At 39.6% G+C, this 27,732-nt stretch overlaps 1 protein-coding gene across 2 annotated transcripts; it reads left to right on the top strand.

Annotated features, from left to right (window-relative positions):
- Positions 1-28: 28 nt before the first annotated feature.
- On the top strand, positions 29-27,661 carry PTDSS1 (phosphatidylserine synthase 1). 2 transcript variants are annotated; one of them, XM_064392303.1, is made up of 13 exons: positions 29-331; positions 5,405-5,496; positions 6,980-7,024; positions 9,138-9,262; positions 12,308-12,466; positions 15,068-15,219; positions 17,112-17,253; positions 18,147-18,259; positions 19,737-19,802; positions 22,672-22,771; positions 23,930-23,998; positions 24,542-24,611; positions 25,192-27,661. In XM_064392303.1, the coding sequence occupies exons 1-13, from the start codon at positions 153-155 to the stop codon at positions 25,302-25,304; spliced, it is 1,425 nt and encodes a 474-aa protein (XP_064248373.1). In that variant the 5' UTR covers positions 29-152; the 3' UTR covers positions 25,305-27,661. The 2 variants fall into 2 exon arrangements, with proteins under 2 accessions (XP_064248373.1, XP_064248382.1); XM_064392312.1 differs by having other exon boundaries at positions 25,195-27,661.
- The last annotated feature ends 71 nt before the right edge of the window (positions 27,662-27,732 follow it).

A 27,732-nucleotide genomic window follows, 5' to 3' on the forward strand; every position in this document is an offset into this window, starting at 1 on the left:
AGCTCCGCCCCTCGGCGCGGCGGGCGCGGCGCGGCCCCGCTCGGCTGCGCTCGGCGGGACGCGGCGCGGGCGGGCGGGCGGCCGGGCTGGTTCGGGCCGCGCCGCCCCGCGCAACCACAGCCGCGCTGAGACCAGGGCACAGAGGGGGCGAGATGGCGTCGTGCGTGGGGAGCCGGACCCTGAGCAAGGACGACGTAAACTACCGCCTGCACTTCCGCATGATCAACGAGCAGCAGGTGGAGGACATCACGCTGGAGTTCTTCTACCGCCCGCACACCATCACCCTGCTCAGCTTCACCATCCTCAGCCTCATGGCCTTCGCCTTCACCAGGTGCGTGGCCGCCGCGGGCAGCCGCAGCCCCGCCCCTGGGTGCCGGCAGCCCCGGGGGGTCCCGGGCGGGGGATGGCGAGGGTCGGTGCCCGGCCCCGGGCGGGCAGGGGCAGCGCGGCTCGTGCCGTGCCGGGCCGGGCCGGGCCGGGCCGTGCCGTGCCCGCGGTGCGCTCCCCGGGCCGGCGCTGCACCGCCCGCGCCCCCTGCGCGGCAGGCCCGTGCTGGAGAGCGGGCATCCTCCCCGCCCTTCCAGAGCGGTTATCATCCCCACTGCGTTCTCTGGGAACTTGTTAATCGTTCTGAGGATCTCTGCTAAAGTCTCTGCTAAAATGTGTGTTTCAGGGAGTTGCCAGAAATGGGCTTTATTAGGCTATCGAGCAGTGACATCAGGCATGTAGATGGTTTCCCAGGCGTGTAGCGGATGGCAGCGAGTGTTCTGTGGCACTGCCGGTGCCGGTCTCAGCTTGGCTCAGGCCCTGGCACGGGTGGGCTCAGCCACAGCCTTGGCGCACCACGGGAGGGAGGGCTCTGTGGGCATCGCCCCTGCAGTTATTCATGGCCATCCTGCCAGGAACAGACAGGTTTTTCGGGAACCTTGCTTGAAAACAAAGGGTACAGCAGTGCAGTCTGAGGGCTGTCTTGCATGTTTTTTGAAGTTGTGTATGCTTTTTATTGCCTCCTACTGGATGTGAAGACGATTGCCTAATCCTCCTGTAGACTAAGTTGTGCAGTATGTAGGCAGTGCTTCCTGAGAGGTTTTGGCTAGGTAGTGCAGTGCGTTTTAGGCTCATTTAAACTTCTGTAGCATTGTGTGTACACAGTCACAGATTTCAGTGGTCTTGTGGCTTAAACTCTGATGGTGGTGAATCCCCCCCTTGAAAGTGACCTTAAAACATTAATACAATGACAACTCTCCATTTAATGCAAGAAGATTATTATTTGTCACTAAGCCTGATACACTGTTTAGTGTGTCATCTCATTTTATTCTAAGAATCCAGATGTATAGTTTTCATCAGCTGTGAAATAATGGCTAAACCTCGCTTGAGTTTAAGGAGCATAAGGAAAAGTAAAATAGTGTAACTGTGGATGGTCTGAGGTATGCCTTTTCTTGTTTCAACATGTGTGTGGCCCCAGGGGAGATACTTTTGGTGAGCACATCACTTGGTCTACTTGGATCCCTTCTTAACTCCAAAATCAGAGACATATTTCTGTGCTCTGCTACACTGTTTAATTACAGACCTTTGCTACAAGTGCTCCTTATCCCCTTGCCTGATCACTTTTCTCCCTGAAGGACTAATTTAGGTCAAAGTTCTGACTATGAAATTCTCATCACAATGTCATTCTGGAGGATTAATAGATTAGTGGATTGCTCACCTTTGGGGAAGGAATTTTGCCATTAATTCTTTCAAGCATGGGATGAGCCAAGAAGCATATTCAGCACTTTGGAGTCTTCTAGGCCCAAATAAATTGCTTCACTTCTGGATGTTTGTTTTCATTTTTCCAAGAGGATTGCTGGTTTGTCCTTCCGTTTGTTTTGCTGTCTTTCTGACTTCTTCAGTTTCTTTTTTTTCCTCTGTCTCTCTCTGCCTCACTTCCTGTGTTTAACTACCAGTTGACTTCTCTTTAACTCTTCTCTATTTCTCTTCAGGTTGTAGAAGGTACTCTGATTTTACTTTCTCCCCTCTCCTGCTATTTTCAACTGTTGTAGGAGTTTCATAGATCTCTTGAGTGATACCAGAGTGCTGCCTCTGGGCCTCATTTGGGACACAATCCAAACCATACACACTCCTTGACCAACTGGGGAGGAGGAGATACTTTCCCACATGCTTTACAGTCTGTGCTCCTTTCCATCAGCTTATTGCACTGACTCATGCAATAAGGTGATGTCTTAAGTTCATTTTCCCACTTCCTGGGCACAAGGCCCTGTAGGCTTCCCTGTAAGGTGTCACAAGTGATTCTTTGCTTCCCCTGTGCTGTCAGTTGTTCCGTAGCTGTCCAGGGCAGTTTGTTGAGTGGGGAATTTTCTATGATAGATTTGTGCTGATGTTGTGAAGTAAAATTTAGTTTTTCAGGAACTTCACCATAGACAGAGGAAATTCTGTGTTCCTTAAATTCTTGTCTCTTCTATAATTGCTTTGTGTCAGAATTATGTGGAGGGTTCTGAGAAACTTAGAAGATGCTTTTCCCTTGTGTGTAGCAAGCCATACATAACATGAAGTCCTCCTTAGGATCACTGAGAGCAGCTGCTACTGTCTTTGAGCTGACAGATAAGGGTGAAACTGAACTTCAGATGGCAGGAATCTTCAGGTATGATGATAATAATATTTATAATAGTAGTCCAAAAGAAATGTGGTTTTAATTTTTCTGTGTTAAAGTGAGGAGTAGAAGGTATTCTGTTCTTTAAAGCACATCCTTCTAGTGCTTCTGACAATGGCTGCAGCTTCCTTGGTTGTTTCCTGCTGAATGAGCAGACAGAGGCTCCTCTGCTTCCATCCTGTGCCTTGGGGCAAAGGTGGGGAAAGGCTCCAGCTTCCCCTGTCCTCTTCCACTCTAAATAGAGATGTGTGGCCCTGGGAGCCCAGAGGCAACTGGCAGGAGTAAGTCCTGGAGGGGATGTTTTGTGGGACACAAGAATAGGACTGAAAAGGGTGACAGACTGCTGGTATGAAGCTGCTGGGGTTTGTGGAAGCAGGAGTAAAACCTGTAGGATGTAGAGCTTTTGTCTTCCATATCCCTTGATTAATGGGCTTGATTAAACTGGATTATTGTGTATTTAGGTTTGGCTGAGTTCATGGAAATGTTTTTCCTCTTTCTCCTGCATTCCAAATTTAATGTCCTAGCTATTTTTTCCTCAACTGAGTATTCCCCCCCTGCTTTTTTTTAAGAGGGATAAAGATTATGCAGTTTTTATGCACTTTTTTTTTTATATTTCTTCTCTAAAAAGCCACAGAATTGATAAATGCCCTCATAAAGTGGGTTAAAATTGAGAGAATTTTCATGTGTCCTCCCATGTAGGCATTAGAAACCTTGCTTCTGCTGCATGAATGCTTGTATTTCAAAATCAGAGTCAACAGTTCTTGGGCTATGTGAGGAGATGATTTAGCACATTTTCCCTATTGCAGCTTGTTATGATTGCATCTTTCTCTTTGGCATTCCCCAAAATAGTTCTTCCAGGTAAACACTGTAATTCTTATACCAGCTAGTGTGCAGCAGCACGTTTCTTGCTCACACCTGTTCTTAACCTGCTTCTGTCAGGAGGATTAGGTGTCTATCCCTTGTGAAATGTATCTGCAAGCCAAAATAAAATGCCTTGCCACTCACTTGGAACAGTTTAACACTGCATACATCTTTGTTGATTTTTGGGGGAAGTGGTGCCAACATGACTAGGAGAACTTTTCTGAAGCTGAGTAGTACTCAGAATCCTGATATGCAGAGGTGAGGACCTTTAGTCTCACCTGGTGCAGCAGTTAAGTGATGTGATCAGGATGTCTTTCACTTCTTTGTTGGCCGTGATGAATTGATGTGATGCAACTGCAATTATTTGTTCTATATAAAAAAAATAGTTCATCCTCTTGGTGGCAGCCATGGCAGAGTGTTCCAGTGTGTTATTTACATGTGTTAGAAGAGGGATGTGGTTTTGCTGTCTGAGGCATCAGAGCTGGAGGCTCTGGCTAGGAAGTGCACTGGATGGCATAAGGTCTTGGGATTGCCGAGGGAGCCAGAGTTAAGCTCTAGGACTTGGAGTTTATAACTGGTATAAGGTGTCAGCCTGTGCAGCATGGCTGCTGGAAAATGACTGGTAAAGCTGAACTCAGCTGGTTTTAAAAAAAACACTGTGGGAAGTCCCTAAGGCCTGCAGAGAAACCATTGGTGTTTAATGCACTTTTTCCTTCCATACATTTAAACTAACATAGTGCTTAAATGCCTCACAGTGATGAATGCCTGCTGTGAAGCTGTTAAGGTTCAGTTCTGAGGAAAAGAAAAATAATTTGGCTAAGTGAGAAATATTTTCTAACTGCAGCGAGTATCTAATGTGGAGTCATTTATGCTGTCATGGATTCTTTACTGAACCATCCAGAAATGTAACAGATGCACTTCCAGGAAGAGCTTTATACCTTCAAAGTTTGCTAGGAATTATTTTGTTATTGTGTTGTGAATAAATAAAAAAATATACTGAAATGAATAAACTGGTCCTAAGTACATGCTAACTACCCAAATAGTAAAACTTTGATTTTGGTTGTAGTCGGTTATATACATTATGAAGTATTCACTGTTTATACTATCATAGTCTGAAGTTTGTTTGTTTGTATTACTGAAGTATCCCAGAAGCTGTCTGCTGTTTAGAAAAGTTAGGTGAGGGTTATTTTGTTAATCTTCTACCTGCCTGAAAAGAAAGGGCTCTGTCAAGTTTACCTTGGCATTCCAAACTGAATTCTTAGGTCTCTCTTGTGGCTATAATGTGACAGTAGCACAACTAATGCATGATGCTATGTTCAGAGCTTTGGCTTAATAGATCTAAAAGCAAATTGATATTTTTCCTTGGGTCTTTTAAGTTGTGCTGTGTCTCTGTTACAGATTCTAAGCTGTACATTCATTATTTGTAAAGACTGATTGTAATCATTATTTCTGCCCTCATCTCAGGCATTTGATGGTTGAGGATAGGCAAAGAGAAGTGAAGGGTATTGCAAGTACCATCAAAACAGTAGAGGGAAACCTGGGAATTGCATCCAGGCTTCCAGAGGTTTTAGTTTAGGTGTAAAAGTAAAAGTAATTAAAGCAGGAAGATTTTTTTCACCTTATGTTAAATTTGGTCATTGCTTTTAAACTCACTTCTAACAATGCTAATAGTTTGCATGTGTTTACTAAATATTTAACCCACTTGTAAGAAAGAGACACCCAGAAGTGTAGTGTGAAAATCATTCAGTGCAATTACTGTCTTAACTTGTTACTTAATGGGCATGCATATTTCTTATATTTAATTTCCATGTATTCTTTATTTAAATAATATATCTTGAGAGCCTTTTGACTTCATCCTTGTAATGTACTTTAATACTGTGTTGTCTGTCTCTTTAGGGATGATTCTGTACCAGAGGATAATATTTGGAGGGGTATCCTCTCTGTGATTTTCTTCTTTCTAATCATCAGTGTTCTAGCTTTTCCTAATGGTGAGTAAGGTTTATACAGCTTGTACTGCGTGTTTTTTTTAAATGTGAGTTTCTCTTTATTGCCACTGTATTTACTTTTATTTAAATACCAATTTTCAGTGTATTTTTTTTCTTTACTCATTTGAATTCTTTTATATTAAGGAACAGTCTAAAAATGGTTGTAGTCATACTGAGCAGAGATAAGTGTTATTTATAGCTTGTTATTTATAGTCTGTATTTAACAAGGAAGTCAAGTTCTCAAAATCAGTGTCCTATTTGCAGATGTGCAGTTGCAGCTCAGGTTGTAAGTAGTGATGCCAACAGACCCTTAAATAGTGTTTAGGAGGACTTTGCTTCAGTGTATTTCAACAGAAGTGTAATTCTAAAAGTTCTCAGACACAACATCTTACCAGAAGATAGTAATAGTTTAAGTTTAAGTTGCATTTACAATGTAAAACCACAGTTGCTCAGTAGAAGTTAAAGTTGGACAAAAGTTTTGGTAGTTGCTTGAGGAGCAGAAAGTATAAAAATGTAAGAACATTTGTGTGTCACCTAATTCTGTGGAAGAAATGCTTATACGTGATTTGTCTGTTTTGGTTTTTTAATTTTTGCTTATTCCTGTCGGCAGAAACGTGATTCTTGGGTCAATCCAAACTGTCTCACAGTTGGCAATGTTCAGGAAAAAACAGTGATCATGGTCAGGGCAGCTTTGTGCTGCAGAGTTGGGATGTGTTTTTCCGATATGTTAAAAATCCTATATGCATACTTTTCACAAAGTGCTGCCTGAAAAACTGAATGCCAGAGAAAAAGGAGCTTTATGCATACAGTGGTGAAAGAGTGGTCTGCAGTGTGTGCTGAAAATATTTGTTGAGCCACTTCTTGCTACCTAAATGTACAATTAATCTTTAGACATTTTCCAGTTTCACCAGATTTACCTTCTCTACTGTTCACATTAGCTGAGAGGTTTTTAGTCTAATAAATTAGTTTCATCCCTGGCTCTAAAGTAAATAATTTGACACAGGTAAAGAGCATGTCTTCCTTCTTGTCTGCTATATATGATGCTCAGTTTGGAAATTTCAGCAGGCCTGTTTGGTAACATTTCTTGTTGGCTTGAAGGCTAAGCACCATGTTTCTTTGTTAACACAGACAAATTTGTATGGGATATCTTGGCTGGGAGCAACCTGCAGTCTGGAAACCAGGTCAGGACATCCTCAGGTGACACCTGAGATGTAGTGTCTGCTGAACAAACAGCATGCTACTGTTCTGGACATGACTCCATAAAAACAGTGAAAAATTGTCTTCATGTTACCAACTGGCAGTCTCCTTTTTCCACTGAAATCTGCTGAAATTTTTTTTTAGCAGCATAGAGCTCCAGCTTTCAGGTGTATTACATAGTTTGATGAAGAGCTGATCCATGCTCATGCCAAGTAGTCATAGCTGATATACTCAAATTTTGTGGTTTTTACTGGCTGTCTCCTAATAAGCTTTTTTTTGCTGTCTGTAGGACCCTTTACACGTCCTCATCCTGCTCTATGGAGGATGGTTTTTGGTAAGTTATGTTTCCAACTTTTGCACTGATTTTGCAGGACCTGCCTTTTTAGCTTTCTGATGAATGGAATTGTCATGAACCATAATTGTGCATGAAACTTGTGTGAATGTTACTTTCCTCCTGCTCCTGAGCAGTTGCTTATAATCTATTCTCAGTTATGTTTGGGAATATCATTGTAGTTACTCTATGTCAGGATGGTGTAAATGAAATCACAAAAAAGGGATCATTCATTCTGATACAGTTTTAATCCTGTTTTGTGCTTCCCAGTCTCCTTCCCCCACATCTTTCCTACTGTCCGCTCTTCCAACTCCAGCTGCTGCATATACTGTCTGACTTCTAAACACAGTTGAATAGTTTGTTTCTTTTCATTATTGGCAAAATATGCTGTTAATTTATATGGTTATTAAATTGTATCATTGAATAGGTTAACAATTAACAATATTCTCGACATGTATATATTCATATTCTTAACTTATTTCATTAAAAATACCTGTAAATACCAGTTGCATTCATAGTTTGAAAAATAATTCTGTTAGCTACAAAACTAACGAGTGAAATCCTGTTCCTTAAACATCTGATTTACACAGCAAAATCATGAGGAATTTTATTTTCAAATAATTCGGGGTTCACAGAGCATATGGTAGACTGCATGTTTGATTATTTTTTAGGCAGACTGAATGTTCCTCTCTCCTACCACCTTATATCTAAAAATAAGTAGGTTCCCAAAGTAGCTGATTACTCATCTGTTGACATTGAGAGGATACTGCTGATTAGACAGTACTCATTTAACAAACCTGCTTCTTGGGAAGTTTGGGAAACAGTACTCCTACTGGAAACACTAGGTCCTGCTGCTCACTTCAGGTTTCACCACATGTGGAGTGAAAGGTCATTCTCAATGTTGATACTGTCAGAGCTTGACCCTTGTACTTTTGGGAAAAGGCTTCATGCAAAATCAGGAGCAACATTTTTCCCTTTGTAATTCTCTTTCTGGTGTGGTTCATTTAGCTGTGTTTCAGTTCTCAGACCCCTTTGGTAGATGAAGGGCAGGACTGGTGCATCCTCAACATTTCCAGATGCACCCTGGGCTGCAGGCTGTGCTTCATTTAGCAGGGTGACATCTGTGGCCCTCGTGTTTCTGGGAGGGACTGCACAGAACCATATAGATACTTCCTGTGCATGTGTGTCTCTGAACAAAAGCTGCTTTCTGGCGTGCACTGGGGGCTATCAGCATGTGAGTCCTGGTTATAGTTTAAAAGGCCTTTTTAGAATTGCTGCAGTTTATTTTGAATGGCAGATCCTTAGTTTATTTACATTAATTTTTCTGCCTTCCATGATGTTGCTGCAGGATACATTTGAGGCTGTGGAAATGGTGTTTGTATGCCTCCTCCAATTGTGGTCTTGGATATCTGGGAGCTTGTGAATAATGTAAAAAAAAGCTTCATCTATCCTAGCTATACCTAGGATTCAACTTCTAATAAGTTTTTCAGTTTTTTTAAAAAAAATCCTTATTCAGAATGGAGGAGAAAAATGGTACTCCTAAATGCAGTCGTGTTTCGTAATTTATAGTGGTGTGAAAATAAATAATCCTATTTATCTTTAAAAGGTTCAAGCAGCAAATTTTCCAGCTCACAAAAGTAACTCAGACATGCATTAGTTTATAATTACTCTTTATTACCAGCACAGCTCAGAATTGCCAGGTGGCATTATTAAATTGACCTTTATGTTGAAATCTGTGTAAAGGCTTAGGGACTTACATTAGTGAGACCAAGAATACTTAAAGCAAAGGGACAGAGCTAATGCAATCCTGGATTCTAGTGTATCTCTTACTAAGAAGCTTCCTGATCACAGCCTTGTGCTACACATGTCTAAATTGATTAGACTGATTTTGTTCATGCAGTTGAGCATGTGTTGTATCACTTGTCACAGGAGGGATATGAAGGGCTGAGTGCTCAGACATTTCCATCTGACTGGTGTCTCTTCAGCTTTTCTCTGTGTAGCTGCTGTGTATAGAAATTCATTTGTAGAACAACTGTTTGAAAGCAGTTTTTGAACTCTGTGTTCCAAGCATTTTTTTTGTGAGTGAGCATGATTTTAAAACTGAGTCTTTTTGCAGGTCTCAGTGTGCTTTATTTTCTGTTCCTGGTGTTCGTGCTCTTCCTCAACTTTGAGCAGGTAAAAGCAGTGATGTACTGGCTGGACCCTAATCTTCGATATGCCACAAGGGAAGCAGATATTATGGTATGTATCCATGGCACTTTATTGTACATACTTTAGGCTTGTTTTATATGAGTGGGAATGGATAAATCTGAATTTGTTGTCACGAGCAGTGTAAGTTTGTGGCTATACTTGACAGAATCAACAAGCCCTTTGTCCTTTGTGTCAGCAGTTTATTTATACTGAAATCAGCTGGAAAAGAATCTTCTCAGTATATTTTTTTTCCCTAATGTAGATGTTTGGATGAGTGTGCCATTTGGAAGAGGATATATGTTTGCAGTGGGGTGGCTTTGGATGCTTTTTGGTAATAGATATGAGCGTGGATACTGAAAATAGACTTAGCAAGGTAATATCTAAATGAAACCTGTATGGTATGTGTCTCAGATCAGGATTTTTGATGCCACAGTGCTGCACTCAAAGAACTTTGGTCTCGTCTTGTTGCTCTGAGCTTAGTACATCACTATTGTGCTATGGAGCTTGTGGAGTATGTGTTTGTATGGCAGCTGCAGGACTCTGCTTCCTTCCAGTCAGTCAGCAACTGAGCACTGATCCTGTTACTGTTGGGAAATGATTTCCATAGACCATAACCTGGAGTGGCATAGAAAGCCAGGTTTGTTCTTCTGCTCACTGAGCAACTTGCAAAGAGTTTTCCATGTGGAGAACGTTCCCCTTCAGATGGGGACACAAACACAGGGAGCTGAGGTTGTAAAAGGAAGCCTGGGAGAAAGGTGTGAGTTATGCAGGGAGGCAAGCAGAGCACAGTGTGAGCAGTTGGGCACCAAGCAGAAGAGGAGGCTGCATGGGGAGGCAAGAGTTGCCAGTCTTGCCCTCCTCATTATCACCTCAAATTACTCCTCACCATGTGACCAACATGGTCCCTTGACCTTGGGTTTGTGCATCTGTCCACCATGGTCACCTGTTGTATTCCAGGTGCTTTTATAGGGCTCATGCCTCATGAGTAGGAAAATTGACTGCTTGTCTTTCACATGTGGCTATTTACTGCTTATGCAAGCCAACACACAGCACCCCATCAGCAGTGGCTGCAAACTCGTGCCCTGTAGCACATGGGGGAATGGAAATCTTTACAGTGCAGTGAGCTCATGTTAGCTGATTGATAGTGAGGGCTGTGAGCAGGCTCCTTGCCTGGAAAACTGCATGCTTCAGGTATTGCACCTCAGCCTGTCAGCAGAACGTGCTGTGCAGCTCTGGGCTGTGACTTTGTGTTCTGCAGGGAACCTCCTGTGCTGCTGGAGGGGTAAGGGCAGCCTGCCCTTAGGATGGGGGGAGGACACATGGCTAAATGGAGCCCCAGCACTGGTGTCAGTGGTGCTGCTGAGCAGCAAAAGGGTGCTGAGACAAGGATCTGTTGGTTTGTCAGATTCACCTGGCTCTCCTGTCATTTAAATTAGAAACAGATTCTAACTAGGGGAGGACTAGTATTACTACTGGCACAGAACCACAGTACAGCAGATTCCCTGACTGCAGCAGTCACTGGAAACTTGCCCTGGTCTGCTTTGCAATCCAGATATTGTCATTTGAAGTTGGAGTAAATTTTTAAAGTTCAGTGGTAATGAAGGCTGCAGCTTGGTCGCTTGTACAGGACTAGCAAAGTTGCTTGGGTATCAAAAAAAGTTCAACACATTTCACTGTATGGCTGGCAGAACTGCAGCTGGAAAAATGAGATAGAGAGGGAAAAGCCCCAGTAAAAACAAAATAAAAAAGCAAGACCTGTGGAAAAAACCTTACTTTTGGAGTAGCCTTGTTGTGTTCACTCATCATAGGTATTGTGGTGTAGCAAGAAGCCTGCACCTTCTGTGGTGTATTCTGTGCTTCTCATGCTGGCAAAGGAGCCAGTTTCAGTTCTCCTGGTGCACTAAAGCTGCAGGATCACCATCCTTAGAACAGATGGTGCACCTTTCTCTGACCAGCAGCACAGGCATGCAAGAAAGCACCAGCAGTAAGGATTACTTAGAGAAACCTACACAACTCCTGTCATCCCACACTGGGACTTAGCTGCCTGCTGATAGACAGATTTATATGAAATTGTGCATTCTTCTCTTTATGGTGGCCAGGATTTAAATCTTTCTCTGTTATCTCATCTTCAACTTGATTAATATTCATTTGTGCAGGATTAGCAATAGTTCTGGCCTGAAAAAGAATTATTGATTTAACAGCACTGAGCAGTGCTGAGTTGTCACCTGCAGGTGGCAATGTGTATTTTAGGAAGATTGAAGAGCAGAGATTTTATAAAATGTGTGTTTCCTGTTAGGAATAATTTAGTTTGTGTCCAGTGATGAGACAGAACCCCACAACTGCAGCCTCCTGATGGCATACATTTTTTTTTTTTCTTTTTGGGCACTGATTTCTAGCACTTGCTGTACAACATGTTTGGAGAACCCAGTTTCTTTGTCATTGGTGACTAGAATACTAATTAGCATTCTTAAGGAATCTGCTGCTCATCTGCAAAAAAATGTTTTCAAGTTCCCTTTGATCTTCCTCTAATTTTTTTTTCAATTCAAGCCTGTGACTGTCTTCATTATGAATGGGTTCTAGGAAATTGCTTTCATGAGGAAAATAAGACACAAAAGATACTCAAGTAAACACGGACATGAGTAACATTATATCAGAAACTGAGGAGGATTAGCCACTAATGAGCCACATCAGAATACCAGACAGCATGAATGTGGAGAAAGGTGGTTATTTCAAATCAAGACTCCAAAGAAAGGCAAATAAGTATTTTCTGGAGTATTGTTTGCTGGTTTTATTGTTACGGATTTTATTGGTTTTGTTGTTTCTCTGTCACTTAGGAAATACATGCTTCTTCAGGCACCAAGGTCCATTCTGTTTCTCTTTAAATTAGAGCTGTACTGTGATGGCACTGAGCCTTAATACTGGAAGTTTTCTGCCACAGTTTAGAAGGATAAGAAAATGAAATAATGCTAATTTTAATACCCTTATAATTCCAGGCTTAATTGTACTGGATGGAAAAATGTTTCTTCTTTCTGAAGTTGTGTGTTGATGGAGTTATTTTGTTCTGTTGTTTTTTGTTTTTTTTTATTTTCATAACAGGAGTATGCAGTGAACTGTCATGTTATCACCTGGGAGAGAATCCTCAGCCACTTTGATATATTTGCTTTTGGGCATTTCTGGGGCTGGGCTATGAAGGCTCTGCTGATCCGCAGCTATGGGCTCTGCTGGACTATCAGCATCACCTGGGAGCTCACTGAGGTAGGCCACTTCCCTCTCAATTATCAGCAAAGGTAAGAGATGTGAATTGTTCTTGGGGGAAGAGTGAATGTTACTAGAAGGATGGCTCTCTACTTCTCAGTATAGGTTTACATTTTAAGTCTTACAAGCCAGATGCTGAGTAATTGATGCAGCTGAATGAACAGGCAACAGCAAGCTGGGTTTTATGTAAGTGATTTATTACTGCTTGAATAGAAAGGAAGTCTAGGTCAGCCTATTTGTGCCATTCATAATTTATTTGCTGCTGTTATGGGGATCATGCTTCTTTTTCTACTTCACATATTTCCTGATTCAGAGCAACTGTTCTTTTTCACCTTGCAATATCTGTGATCTACTCTCTTGGTCCCTGTACCTCACATACAACATCACACATTGTGTATAGGCATGCATAATGTACAAGTGAAATGGAGTTGAGGGATCTTCTTGATGTAAACATCTGAACTTAGTCTTCAAAATCAGTTTTCTGTAAAGCTTGCTATCTTGAGAGTGCTTGGCTTGTCTGACAAAGCATTTGTAAATTTAGAAACATAGATAAGGATTTATTAATCTAAAATTACATTTTGGGTTTAAAAATCCTGCTGCTGTGAGTTCCTCTTCAAAACATGTTTTTGTTCTGTAGCATTGAAGGATACTCTGTTTTCTAAGTGATTTTGAAATTGCTCAACATTGGGATTTCACAAGTACCCATTCACAGAAAACATCTCAGCTAGTTGTTGTACCAATTTTTTCTCTCTGGAAAATAATGTATTTGGATTTGTTTCACTTATACTCTTATTGTTTATCACACAGTCCTCATCTTCAATTTGACACAGCATCAGGTGTCTAGTATTCCCCTTGTTGGAAGGCAGATTATTGGAACAGATAATGTGTTGGACAAGGTTCAAAACAGATATGTTATCACCACTCAAATGGATTTTTGATAAATTAAATAATTCAGGAGAGTAATTAGAAACCTCCAGAAGTTATCAGGGCACTTACACAGGGATTTAGCTGAGTATTTCCTATTAGCATTCACAGATTGCAGCCAGCTCCTTGCTCTGAAATGGGAAACTTGGCTCATGCTCCATACTGTTGGATTAAAGTTGGGAAGCAGGCAGACCTTGGTCTCTCATTGTGAGAAAGCAGCTAGAGAGCCTTAGAGGCTGTCAGGCTAACAACACCTGTGCTCTGGGTCTTGCTGCCTCATCTGTAGCTTCTGGTGTCTTTGCCTGGATCTGACTGACATTTGTAGGCTATCGCCCCTCTCAGGATAAATTAATTAAAAATATGAAAGGGAAACTTTACCACGACCAATGAACATGAACAACACTGTATCACTTGGTTCCTGAAGAGAAACTCAAATTTTCTTTTTTGTAAAGGTTGAAATCCACATAGCTTTGTTAAAAAAAAACCTGCTTTTGGTACACTTTTGCTAGAGTTTTCACAGAATTGTCATTGCCAGTATTAGTCACTGTAATGCACTGTAAATGGGCCAGCATTCATTTCTGTTGTATACAGAAAACATTCTTGTTCTTTTTCTCAAATCTGATTTTTTTCAGTACTTTATGCTTACATCTCTGAACAAAAGATACTTTATTACAAAATCATACCAATAATCTTCCAATCTTCCACAGCCACAGTGTACGTACATTCACTGACAAGAATTGCACTGTTTTTGTGGAGGTACATTATTTAATTTGCTATGTATTTTGTTAATTGTCTCCTTGAGTATTGTAAAGGAACTGCTCAGCACGTGGCTGTCTTGATTTCCTGCCCATAGGTAACTTTTCCAGTCTGTTTTTTTGATTGCAGTGATTTTTCACATAGAATAAGATAATAAAATTATTTTTCTTAAAGGAGAAGGAGAGGCAGTGAATCTGTTTCTAGCTCTTGGTAAAATATGTTTATATCTTGCCTTAACTCTGGCCAGTTGTTCCCCTCATTGCATCAGTAGAGTGGATGTCCTCTTAACTTCTTGAGCCATTCTGTATTAAGTATAGCAGCAAAGCTTGCTGAAATGTTGTCTGAAGTGTTGTTGAACTCTTATTTTTTTTTACAGTCACTAAATTTCCTGAAAATAGAGTTTTGAAATAAAGAAGTCCTCTGTCCTGAACACCACCATGCTTTAGTACTGACAGCTTTTACAAATGCATCCATTTTACTTGCTGCATCTTGTTGCTGGTTTAGAAAACATACTAGTTAAAACTATTTAGCAAAAATGAAACAAAGATTCTCTTAATTTTATTTTTTTAAAGCACAAACCACCTTATTTCATCCAAGAAAAGCAGTAGTTCTGCTTGTTTCATACATTCTATTAATACATCGTGTATCATCTTTGAGAGGCCAACAGCTGCATGATGTCCTTATATGCAGCATAGCCTCAACATGAAACAGTGAGAAGGAAACCTCTGATGTCTTGTGTGGTTCTGTTCAAGGCCTTCTGAAGTTAATGGAAGGATGTCCATCAAATTTCAATGGCTGTGGCTCATGCCCTTGAAGTATGCTGTGTACTGAAAAGCTGATTTTTGAATGTGTACTTTAAAAGTGAATTTATATTAATTCTATGCTGTTCCTCACCCAGAGTCTTTTTGCTGTATTCTATAGCTCTTCTTCATGCACCTTCTGCCTAATTTTGCTGAATGCTGGTGGGATCAAGTCATTTTGGACATCCTGCTCTGTAACGGGGGTGGCATCTGGTTGGGCATGGTAGTTTGTCGTTTCTTGGAGATGAGGACCTATCACTGGGCAAGCTTCAAGTAGGTCTAAATTAAAGCTTGATAAACATTGTTTTGCATGTATAAAAATAGCATAGAAACTGCCTGTGCTAACGATGCTGTAATTTTATTTTAAATGTTAAATATTGATGTCATAGTAATGTTCCTGTATGTATATGTTTGTTGATGTGACTATATATATGATTTTCCTTTGCAATTTTAAGTTATAAGCATTGATGCCAATGGACAATACAAAATAGTAAAGCTATTTGCATTTTCAGTTTATTTTGTATACATTAAACTTTGAGGAAGTCAGGGAGCAAAGCAAATTGTGATTGTTTTCTCATCACACATTTTTAAACTAGATTTGGGCTCACCTTGGTGATGCATTAGTGTGGCAGTGTGTCAGCACTAGCTGTAATTGCAGTAGGGGCATGGGGCTGGTGGTACCTGTGCTGTGCATTGCCTTACCTCTTTGCTGACCTTCTAAAATAAAAGGAGTAACTGTAAAATAAAGAGGCATTTGTTGTGTAAAAGGGCAACAGCTTGTGGCCTAGTATGTCAGTTCCTAGCTGTCCAGGTATGGTTTGTTCCATAGCTTTTTGCCCCCCTCCTGCCTTCTTCCCTGCTGGTAGCAAGCATGGTTATCATGAAACAGGGTCTAGTGCAGTGAATTGCCTTGAGAGATGGAAAAGGAACTCAGTTCTTGACTTCCAGATTTGTACCTTGTGTGAATTTCTGTACTGCTTTTCTTTTTTTATTCACAGATTGGTTAATTACTCTAAGAACCATCCAGCCTTTAGTCTGAATTCAGTTTTCCTGCATTTCTATTAGAGTTGATGGTCCTTCTATTTTTAGAGGGTCACTGAAAGTTTAAACAGCAGACTATCTATGGCACAACTAGTCTTTACTGTCTTTGTGGAACAATTTTTCCTCATGTTCTTTTAAATGCATGAGTAGATTTTTCTGACCTATAACATGATGCTAATTCATGAGAATGTTTTGCATGTGCCCTTTTGGGTTATTTTTCTTTTTTTTTTATTTAATAAATACAGATGTTAAAGTTTAGAAGATTCTCCCTAATCTAAGTTCTCTCTAGCCTAGAAGAATACAAATATTGGAAATATCAAATCTAAGGATTTTTTGGGTTGTTTTTTTTTTGGTCTAGAAGGGCCAGAGAAATAACAGGGTGAAAAATGGCTTCTAGTCCTGCTAGTCCTCCTTCAGAAGAGGAAGCTCTGAGATTTTCTTAGATTCAGTGTCCATTGGATGCTGTTGCTCATCTGAATTAATATTATCAAAATATTAATATTATCAGTAATACGTCAGATGAGCCTGCATTAAAATCCCCTTTCAAAATGGAATTTAAATCCTTTCTAGATTTTAACATTGTTATCACACCTCTCCGGGAGGTTCACATGCATCTGCTATCAGAACAGCAGGGCTTATGTGTGCTGGAGGTGTAGTATTATTAAACCTGTGGAGCCAGTCCCTGATACAAATAATGAATAATGAATCTGACAGATTCTTGAAGGATTGATGTCAGTGAGCTCTAGAACAAGGAGCATTTAAGGTAAGAGCAGTTGCAACATAAACCAGGAAGAAATAACCCCTAGATTTTCCAAGGAAGTTGCAGAATTGCTGTCCTTGTTTCTTTGGGAAGAGAATGATAAATGTGTTTTGTAGTTAGTTACTGAGTTATTGACCGAGGATAGAGAAGACTTTTATAGGAGAATACACACCTTGACTGAAATGCTTAATAGATTATTTTTCTGAATTCTCCCTTGCCTGGTACATAGTTGTGTCTGAGATCTCTGCTGTTGGTCAAAAAAAAGTGATTGTTCCTCAGAAACATCAGTAACAGAGTTGTTGCTTTTTTGTTTTTTTCCTACTGGCATATTCCTTGTATTTACTCCAGCCATTATTTTTTCCAGGGACATTCACACAACCACAGGGAAAATCAAAAGGGCTGTATTACAGTTCACCCCAGCCAGCTGGACCTACGTCCGCTGGTTTGACCCAAAGTCTTCATTTCAGAGAGTGGCTGGAGTCTACCTTTTCATGATTATTTGGCAGGTAAGAAATAAATTCTGTGAAATCTAAGCTGCCATCAGCTCAGTTACTTGTTGGCTATGTTGGACTAAAAAATGTTCTGATGGAATGTCTGTCTGTTGCTGAAGTACACAGTTAAATGAATTGATAATGTGGAATTGGAAAGGGCACTTTGATGGGAGCAATGTGGTAGTTCAGGAGTGTAATTACAGAATTTGTGGGAAAAGTCAAACATTACAGATTGCTATATTGGCTTTTTGCAATTGACACAGACGTAAAAACTGCTAGGCAGTGGAGTTTAGGTGGTGAAATTTTAATTTATTTTGGTTTTATTGTGTTGATGTGGCAGGGGATTGTTTGGTTTGTGTGTGGGGTGTTTGTTTGTTTTGCCTTGCTTTTTTGGATTTTTTTCCTTTCCCATTTCCTGTTGAATGGATCACTGATACTCAGAATACTGTCATTGATCTAGCAAGACTCTATAATGTCACAAATGGTTTAAAAACTTCTGTAATTTAAAAAAAATGCTTAATTCACTCTTTTAAAGGAAAACGGTAAATATTTAATATAGTTTTCTGAGGTGTGGGGTTTTTTTAATATATGGTCTTTTCTGCTTCTCTCCCAAAATTGTCTTGGTTATTTATACTTGATTTAGGATATACAAGCTATCAGAAGACCTCTCTATAGGGTGAATTAGTGTCTAGTCCCTTAATGAGTTTTGGAAAAGAGAGCAAATACTTTGATAGAGGTTTCTGGGGGAGAATTTTTTTGTTTTACTACTATATTACTTGCTTGTCCTAGCAAAAGAGCAGGAATGTCTTATGTTTTAGTTTCCATATTAATCTTTGCACATTTTCTGTACTAATTCATCAGGAGTTATGCAAGTTGAACACTATTAACTAGCTTTTTTTTTGATCTAGCTAACTGAGTTGAACACATTCTTTTTGAAACATATCTTTGTGTTCCAAGCAAGCCACCCTTTAAGCTGGGGGAGAATTCTCTTCATAGGAATCATTACAGCACCCACTGTCAGGTAATTTTTTTTGTTTCAGTGTTTTTTTCAGTTTAAAGTAGCTTAACTTCTAGGCATCCAAGAACTGCATATAGTTAGTGAATAAGTATGGCACATTTCACAAAATGTATGCTTTTGCCACCATGAAATGCAAAACAATCATCTCTTGTCAATAAAATGTATTTCCTCACAAATAAACTAATGAGGTAAAATGTACATAACAATGTGTTGCCATAGGGATGCAGAGCCAGTCTGTTCCTTCTCCTGTTTGTGTAGCATCACCCTGTTTTGTGAGTTAGCTGCATATATTATCCTTGAGGGCTGCCTGTGAAAGTATTCAAGTTAATGAGTCAGGTGCTCCCAAAAGTGTAGATGAGGAAAACCAGAGCTGCTGGTTTTTCTAAGAGCTCCTGATTGTGATTGAGCAGTAGCTTTTTATGAGAACAGAAAAGTATATATGCAGCATTGACAGCTGTGTAGAAGCATGAATCTGCTTTTGGTCATGCATGCCATTTTATATTGTTAACAAAGTTCCTTAATTTCCTTTTTTCCCCCGTTCCATAGTTGGAGGTAGACAGAATGCACACAGATCTGAAGTTAGAAGCAGAGAATTCTCTGTTCATGTCCAAAGTGTTGTTACCTTGGCCAGTTAAATGGCAGCCATGAATTGGTTTAGTCCTCAAGTAGTGTCTTAAGTTATGTGCAGTGATTTCACACTATTAATTAAATCACCCAAAACACCCTGTGAGCTCTTGTATAGGTGAATTTTTGTTTTTTTTTTTTCCTTTGTAGCACTTGCACACCTGTAGAAGTCTTTGTTCATTAGCAGTCCTTGTATTGTTGAAGTAATAACACTTGTCTTCTCCATCTGTCAGTGGAAATCAGAAACGGAGGACAGAAACTTTGATTCCACTCTTCGGAATTCCCCTCTCTAAACTCTTTAAAGTTTCTGGAGCATAGAGAGCAGAGCAGAATGGTCTCCATACTGTTTTCAGAATAGTGAAAAATGCTACTGTTCTTGAGAGGAAAATATGCCAGTGGTTAGACCATTCAAACAGGATATGGAATAGCCATATTCTTTTAAGATTCAAACCCACATTTCTCAAGAAAATGCAATTGTTAATAAATAAAAGATAAACTGTGGAAAAAAATGAAGGAGTCTTTAATTCTTTTGAAACTCTTGCAGTTTGCCTGTAAGAATTGGAGACTCGGTGGAGAGGCAGGAGACAAATGCTGCTAGCCTACTAGTTTGGGTCCTTTCCCAGCTCTTGCTCTCAGGATTGTTTTCTGTGTTGTCTCAAGCTATTTGATATATGTGATAATCTGTCCTGCTAGAATTGAAGCCATCTGGTAGACATCCAGAATGATTGCATGTGAATTTAACCATCAGCACTTCATTTTCACTATAGATACATCTGTAACACAAAGTTTTTTTCTATATGTAAATATCCTGGGGACTTTAAACTTCACTGAAGAATTTTCTTTCTTCCCTTCTCAGGCAATACTATGCTTACCTCACAGACACACAGTGCAAGAGGGTGGGAACTCAGTGCTGGGTGTTCGGGTAAGTGTTCTTGCTGCGTTGCTGAAGCACTTGGACAAGTGTTGAGGATGGGTCCAGCACAGGAACAGGCAGTTCCCATGAAGCCAATCCTTGTTTTGGTTTTGCAAGTTCAGAGGAAAGGAAAATTCTGAATTTGGAGGTCGAACATGGGAAGTGATGGACTGAGTAAGGACAACAGAAGGAGTAACTAGGACCTGCTGGATAAAAGCTAGGGTCTTTCAAGGCACCATTGGCCTTTCTACCCATATTCTTAGTCAGGTGAGAAGGAAAAAGCTTTTACCTCTATAGCTTGCCTTTGCTTGATGGTTGTGAGGGTAATGTTTTCCTGGCTGCCAAGGTGGGCATTGCTGCTGTTAGCAGCATCACAGCAGAGGACAGTGAAACAAGCCATGGTTATCCACTGTTTCTGTGAGTGTACTATGAGCCATGGTGACCTTGACTGCAATCTCTTTTTCTCTTAGAGGTTACCTTTAAGTGAAGAGTTTGCATGGTTGCTTCTGAAAAATTGTTAAGGACTCCAGAACCCATCATCCTTGGTCCAAAGCTCTCACTGAACACGTTAATGTAACGTGTGTCAATAAATAGATAACCAAACGTGTCTGCAGGATTGCTTAACAGACTGTGGGTGAATGTTCTACTGCTTAACTGCAGTAGAACATTCACCCACAGTCTGGTCTAATAGTGGGAAATGTGTATGGAATAAGTATTCTTCTTCCTACTGCTTACTTCTGTAATCTGCTAGAAACAACAGAGCATCATCTGATGACTGCAGAAAAAAGAGGAAATCTTCCAGTAATGTAACTATCTAGAATATAATTTCTGAGGCAATTAAAAGAAGTATATGGAACATTCATCTCTGTGGTAACCAAGGTACTTCTAAAGGCACAAATGGATTTTTAAGCAGCCTAACTATGGGTATAATTAAAATTAGTGCCTTTCATTAGTACGAAACTGTTTCTTTTCAACTTGACGTAACTATTGCATCACTCTTGATAGATGTACAGTAAGTGATGTAAAGCATGAACAAGGCCAATGCAACAGCCCTGCTGAACTTGCACTATTTTCATTAAGATGAAGCCTTTCAAAAAGGAAAATCTGTTAGAATGTTACAAGACCATTTTGCTTGAATGAAAACTTACCATATTTAGTTCTATGGAGTACTCTCATCACCCTTCAGCAGGACACTAACACCCTTCACTGTTAGCATCCTTCTTTCCCTTGATTTAACACTTCATCAGCTGTAATAGCTTTCCTATTGTAAAATGTGCTCAACCCAAGTATTCTTGGCAGGAATAACAGAAAGAATATATAAGTTCAGGGCAAACAGCTGTATTTTATTTTTTAGTCCTTATTTAAAATAGCCTGTTGTTTTGTTTATGCCTTTGAGTGTATCATAACCCTGAGCTTGTTTCCTGATGGTGGTCTTTCTCTTCCCACTCCTGTAGTTTAGTTTCATTATTTTTTTACTCTACAGCTGGATCAGTAAGAACAATATAAAACCAAGAAAGAAAAATAGTTAGTGACTCAAGAGAATAGTACTGCTCTCAGTTTTTTGCTAATATGCATCTCATTGATTTGTGTATTTGTCACTTGGGTGTTACTGCCACATTTTTAAGTTTTGGCCCCAGTATGCTGGAAGTCACATTGAATAGTACAGGGAAAGCTGTGATTTATTACTTGCACCAGGACCATCTCTGCAATACCAGTGGTTTAGTCAAGCACACATTTTCTTTCCTCTGTCATGGGGGAAACTGGGTCTTCCCTGAAAGGCAGTAGTGCATTTTTTTGTGAACTGGTTATTGAGGGTATTGGTAGGGAATGTGTCCTGCAGTGTCAAGCTTGGGAGACTCGAACACTTGATGTGATGTTAATGGTGTCTGCACATTGGTGAGGAGGAGCTTTCATGCATTGCTCAGATGTACAACCCTCAAGTCTCTATTGAACAAGCTGACTATTACACTTTAAATTTAATAGTGTTTTTCATTATTTGCTTCAGATTGAGATGAGTCAGTTTCCTACACTTTTAATGCAGGTTTTTAGTGTCACTTTTCTACACTTCTGTTGTTAAACATATATAATTTTCTCTTCAGGACCAATACAAACTAGATTTATTTTCATGGCAGACAATAGAAACTTTGGATTCATAAACAAGTGGTGGAAAAGCCTTCATAGCTTTGAACCTGGAAAGATGTAAACACTTGGTAGCAGGGGGAGAGATGGAGATACTTTCCTCTCTGACACTAAAATAATAAAAAAAATGTAAAAACTGCATTTTTTTCTCTCACATTTCTCCCCAAATCCTCTGAGGCTGTCGTGTGGACCTGAGTTTACAGATTAACCAGAGCAAACGCATGGATTCTCAGAGAATTTGAAATGTTGTTTCATATGAATTTTCTCATATGTGAAAATATGGGAAATACATGTGAAGCAAACAAACTAGGCAATTTAGAATTGTAGTAAAATTGCATCTAGTAGAGAAATAAACAAAGCACAGTTCTAGTTCATCCATCAAGGGAGTCTGTTGGGTGTTCAGCATGGAAAAGAAATTCATATGTGGCGAGAGCTGAAGCACAGTGGTAGACACAATTGAAGATTCTCTGCTATTGGCAGACACTCCTTGTTCCCTTATGCCCCATGGAACAGTGAACTGCCAGTCAATCACTTTTGTGTGCTGTTTATGCTGAGAAAAGTATAGAAAGAAAATTATATTTGTCAAAGAATTTCATTTAATGGTGCTGTCAGGGAGGTGTGTGCTCACTAGAGGGTAGTGCTTGTTTAGAGCTGACAGTCTGGGATCTGAGTTGTGAACATGTGAGTTAAATCCTTAGTGTTTTTAATCACTCTCCTCCCTACTTTCATTTACCCACAGGGTAATTGCCTTCCTTGAAGCTATTGTGTGCATAAAGTTTGGACAAGATCTTTTTTCCAAAACACAAATACTGTATGTTGTGTTTTGGCTTCTCTGTGTGGTAAGTGAAATTTCTCATGTGAAACATAAAGCATGACAAAAGCATTGAAAGCATCTAAATAGCTTCCTCTCTGGAACACTGGCAGCAGGGGATCATTGTGGGGCAGCTGGTAAAGAGCCTTATCCATGTCCTAGTAAAAACAAATGCTAGATTGCTTAGAACTCACATTGAAGGGACTAGAATAACTTTTCTCATTTCTTGACATAGCAGATTACTGGTGCTGAACAATGAAACACACTGGATCTAGGATGCTTTATCTTGATGAGAGATGATGTCAGTTCAATCTAGCTTTGGTGGAGCTTGCTGTCGTGCCTGCTGGAAATGAACAGGAGTTAATGGACAGTGTTAATAAGCAATGTGTGTTGTGCCACACTGAAGTCTTACAGCTACATAAACAACCCTCATTTATCAAGCAAATCATTCTCAGTAAGCCTGTAACTTTCTGTACTTCAGTGTGATTACTGCAAATGCAGCATGAAATGCCCATTTTATAACAGTAAATGGACATTTGTCTCACCAGACTTGTAACTCTGATGCCAAGCACATTTTTCATGGTCAGTGAAAAATAAGGCATTTATAATGGGCTGACAGAGAAATACTTCTCCTTTCTAATTGGGACCACTGTTTAAACAGGTGATGGGGAGTCAGAATTTATTGTTCTCTTATTTAGCATGGTGATTTTATTCCTGATACTTCAGAGGAGAAAAGTATTGAATTGCTTCTCAGATCAGAGTACCACAAAACTAAGTATGTAACCTAGCCTGAAGCATGGGGCAGAGAGGAGGAAAATTTGGTTTTCCCCCAGAACTGTGGCTCCTGATAATATACCTACAAGAGTCTACCAACTGTCTTTATGTGATGTTGTACAGAGTGTGGACAGAAATCCTGCTGGCAGTGTTTCCTGTGAGTGATCTGGATGTATTTTAGTGCTTCCACTGAGAATTGTTCTGCATACCCCATGGTGGCAGGCTCTGTGTGTAGCTTGAAGTTGACACACGAGTCTTACTCATCCTGACAAAAGGTACAGGGAGAAACAGAGCATGAAACTCTGAATGTGGCATCTCCAGGGACTCTGAGACCTTGAATCAGCAAGGAATTTGGAAAAAGTTCTACAGATAATTTTTCATGTTGTTCTTTTTCTTCTCCTCCTTTGTTTAGGCCTTCACAACTTTCCTGTGTTTATATGGAATGGTTTGGTATGCAGAGTACTACGGCCACCGAGAAAAGGTACTTGTATAAAAGAAGCCTGGGGGTTTTTTTTGTGTTTTTTTTTTTTTATTCCAGAGTTAAGACTCCAGAGTGCCTAGATTTTGGAATTCCTCACCAGAGTTAGCATAAATAGGGATAAGGGGGGATGGTCTAGAGTGTAACTGAAGTCAATAGAAAGAACTCTGAATTCAGCAGGCCTTGGACAGATCCCAAATTACACTGTGGTTTCTAAAGAATGCTGTCCTCTTAGTTACTCAAAATGAGGCCGTAATTTTAGCAAAGCGTTCAAGGATGAATGGTTAGCTAATGTTCCCATTGTACAGGTGGAATGCTAGGGGAATGTTAAGAATACTTGGTTACACAACAGATCATGTGGCAAGTGGTGAGTTCTTACTGTATCTTCTGTGTGGTGCCTTCCAGCTAGGAAGGGAAAAGTCCAAAGTACTGTCTGAATGTTTTATGAGGACTTCTGCTACAGTTTCTAAGTCCAGTTGCAAATGGGAGGAGTACTGATAACATGAACCACCGGCATCCCAATGACACATGTCCTTGTTTTTGCAGACCTTATCAGAAAGTGAAGACAGTCCATACAGTCCAGATGCTTCCTGGCTTCATTCTAAATTCAGCAGAGGTATTGGTACTACTGTAGCTGTATTCCTGAAATGGTATAATTAAGGCTCAGCACTGGAAAATGAGGCTTGAGAAACTTACCTAGTTTCAGCAGGACTTGTTTTAACATCTCTGCAGGACTAATACAGATAAATAATCTGCAAAACTACTTTTCTTTGCTCACTTTTAAATTCTGATTCTTGGAAATGTATTTATTTTTTAATATGTGAACTGATTTTTTTCTGCTGTTACTCCAGGCCGTTATTGTAGATGTTGGGCATTATGCATGAATACCCAATGTGGAGGTTTAAACATTGATATGATTTAAAATGGAAGATGTTTCACCACTCTGCTATAGCAAACTTCTAATTTTTTTTTTTTTTTGGGGGGGCGAGAAGGAAGAATTTTACAGGAGTCTTAAACATTGCTTTAAAAAAAATAGGCCACTAGATGGAGTACAAGTATCAACCAATCTGTATTAGCCTGAAATAATCCATACTGTTAGCACTGTAGCTCTAAAGCCTTACTGCCTTTCGGGTAGGAGTTTGACAGTGTCAACTAAATAAATATGTATATGTATTAAATAAATATTTATTTCTCAGCAGGTCCTGACAATAGTCCACCAAAACATTCAGTCAATAGTGAAAGCCATTCATCTAGAAGGAGGAATCGACACTCCAAATCAAAAGTATCAAATGGAATTGGCAAGAAATAAGAATGGTATCTAAAGACATCCTACAGTGTGGCCAGAAGTGACAAAGAAGATCAGACCTGGCTCTGAATTACCAAATGGAAGATTGATTTTTAATTTAAAGTTTAAAAAAAGGAGGTGTTGAAGAGAAGGATGATGAAGAGGAAGCCACCAGTGTAGTGCAGATCGTTGCCTGATGGCACTTGCCATTCACTGATACAAATCTAGTTTCTTCAGTGTGTGGCATCAAAAGTTGATGAAGGGTATATTGGAAAAAAAGTCATTTTATCATAGCAGGTAATCCCTGTTTTATGTTCAGGTGTTGCAAGGTCATTTTTAATAGATTAGTTGAGGATTTCAACCCAAAGGTTAGTAAACTGATAGTCAGTTGGTGTAGTTGATTGAATTTTTTTGTTTGGTTTATTGGTTTTTTTTTCTAGAAGAGTATGCAACTGTTTGACTAAAAGCAGTTCTGCCCTTCTTTCTCAGTCTCACAACAAACCTTTCCCATGCAACTGTTAGTGAGTATTTAAAAATTTTGTATCGCTTGCTTTTATTTAAAGGCTCTTTAGGCCTTATGTTGTCAGGGTTTTGCCAGGAAGGAAATGGGTCCAGGTTTCTTGTAAAGGATGTGAAATTGATCTTCAAACACAGATTTTTTTGTTCTACATTGTCTTCCTGCTTGAGTCATACATATTCAATTTTTTAAAGTTTTAAAATACATATATAAAAATCTGTGTCATAGTAGAGGGCCATGCCGCCTGTCCTCAGTGACAAAGGTCATGTTATTTCATTGTTTTTCCTCCTCTACTCTAGTGTGTTTTGCATTTTCAAGTGTAAATATGTCTTTTTTACATCTGTGCCACATTGTGTGCAATGTTTCTTCCTACTTCCTTCTATTTGCTTCCATCCTAGCTGGACCCAGAAATCCTATTGTCTTCAGACTGATACCAGAAACTGCTTTGAAGGCTCAGATGTCCTTCTGAGCTTGGTGATAAGGCAGTTTTTTACTGAAGCCAAGTTGCTTACTATCTCCATAAATGTAATCATTTGTGAAGACTTGCAGTAGTCTTTGGTGTCTGAGCAGCAGCATGATGTGATAGACCCCATTGCATTGGTGTTTCCTATCATGCATCAGATACTCAAAAGCCAAGTCTCTTTTCTTTCTTGCAGGTTGTTTTGTTTGTTTTTTGGTTGTTTTTTTTTTTTTTAGAGGGGTGATTTACTTTTTGTCTGGGTGGTTTTTTTGGTTTTTTTTTAATACATTAATTGTGACATCTAACAAAATGGATAATTCTCCAGCAGTGATTGTGATGATTAAGTCAAGAGGTTAAGCAATCATGAGCAATCAGTTTCTGTATTAAGTTATCAAAATGTTTTTGTGCCAATTAAATTTTGGGATTCAAGGCATTCAGAGGGGTAGGTACCTTAAGCAAGGATAAGTAATACCCATTAGTTTCTTAGTTTTTATGAGAAAATAGGATTTGCTTTTTCTTTGACTAATGTTACTGTGATTTGCCACAGGCTAGGTACTAAAGAAGAAATGCAGCAGAGACTTTTATACAAGTGTATGATACTGTAAATAGAAGAAAGTATCCTGTGTAATCCATGAATTCCTATGTGCCACAGATTATCAATGTTTGCAATGCACTTAAGTGTTGCTGCTGAGCTCTTCAGAGGCCTTTAATTTCCTACCCTGCTTTTCAATCAAACATGGAGTGTACAACTCGGAAAGCAATGTAGTAGAAGCTGCTGTATCATCATTGCCACAGTGACATTTAATGTTACATGAAAAAATGTGTTAGGAAGTCTTTCAGGCTCTCCTACAACTACTTGGTTTTCATTCATACTATAGCAATTCCATATATTGCCTTTGTATTTGTAATGTACTACACATTGATGAATGTATTTGTAGATTTCTTTGGATACTGAGACTTGTTATTTCTTTTATTTCCTTGGTTAAAAACTCAGTCTGTGTAAGACTGAAGAATGGCATTGTGAATTTTCTATTGGCTCAATACCAAAGCAAGAGATTTGAAATCTGATGGTTTAGGTATTTTAAGTACTGTGGTTTTCCAATGCGAGAGCCTGTTTTGTACTTGCAAGGGGTATACACACCAACTATGTATACAAAGCTTATGTGTGTAAACAGATGCTGAAGTACATCATCTACCTGCCTGTGGGGACAAGCACATGTTTTGTAAATGTAGGCCTGGTGCTCATATTGCTGAACTGCACCCTAAAAATACTAGAAAGAGAAATATTGAAGTGTCATCTTGATGGAAGCTGACTTCTGTATAGTATTACAAAAGCTTTGTCCTGTAAAAATGTTGTTTGACAACACATTTAAATTATTTCCAATTAAGTCTTTTTACTTTAAATTTTTGTGTTTGGTTGAGTTTTTTTGGTTGTGTGTGTTGTTTCATTGGGGGGGTGGGAGGGTCTTGGTTGT

Source organism: Passer domesticus, chromosome 1, assembly GCF_036417665.1.
Source record: "Passer domesticus isolate bPasDom1 chromosome 1, bPasDom1.hap1, whole genome shotgun sequence".
NCBI lineage: Eukaryota > Metazoa > Chordata > Aves > Passeriformes > Passeridae > Passer > Passer domesticus.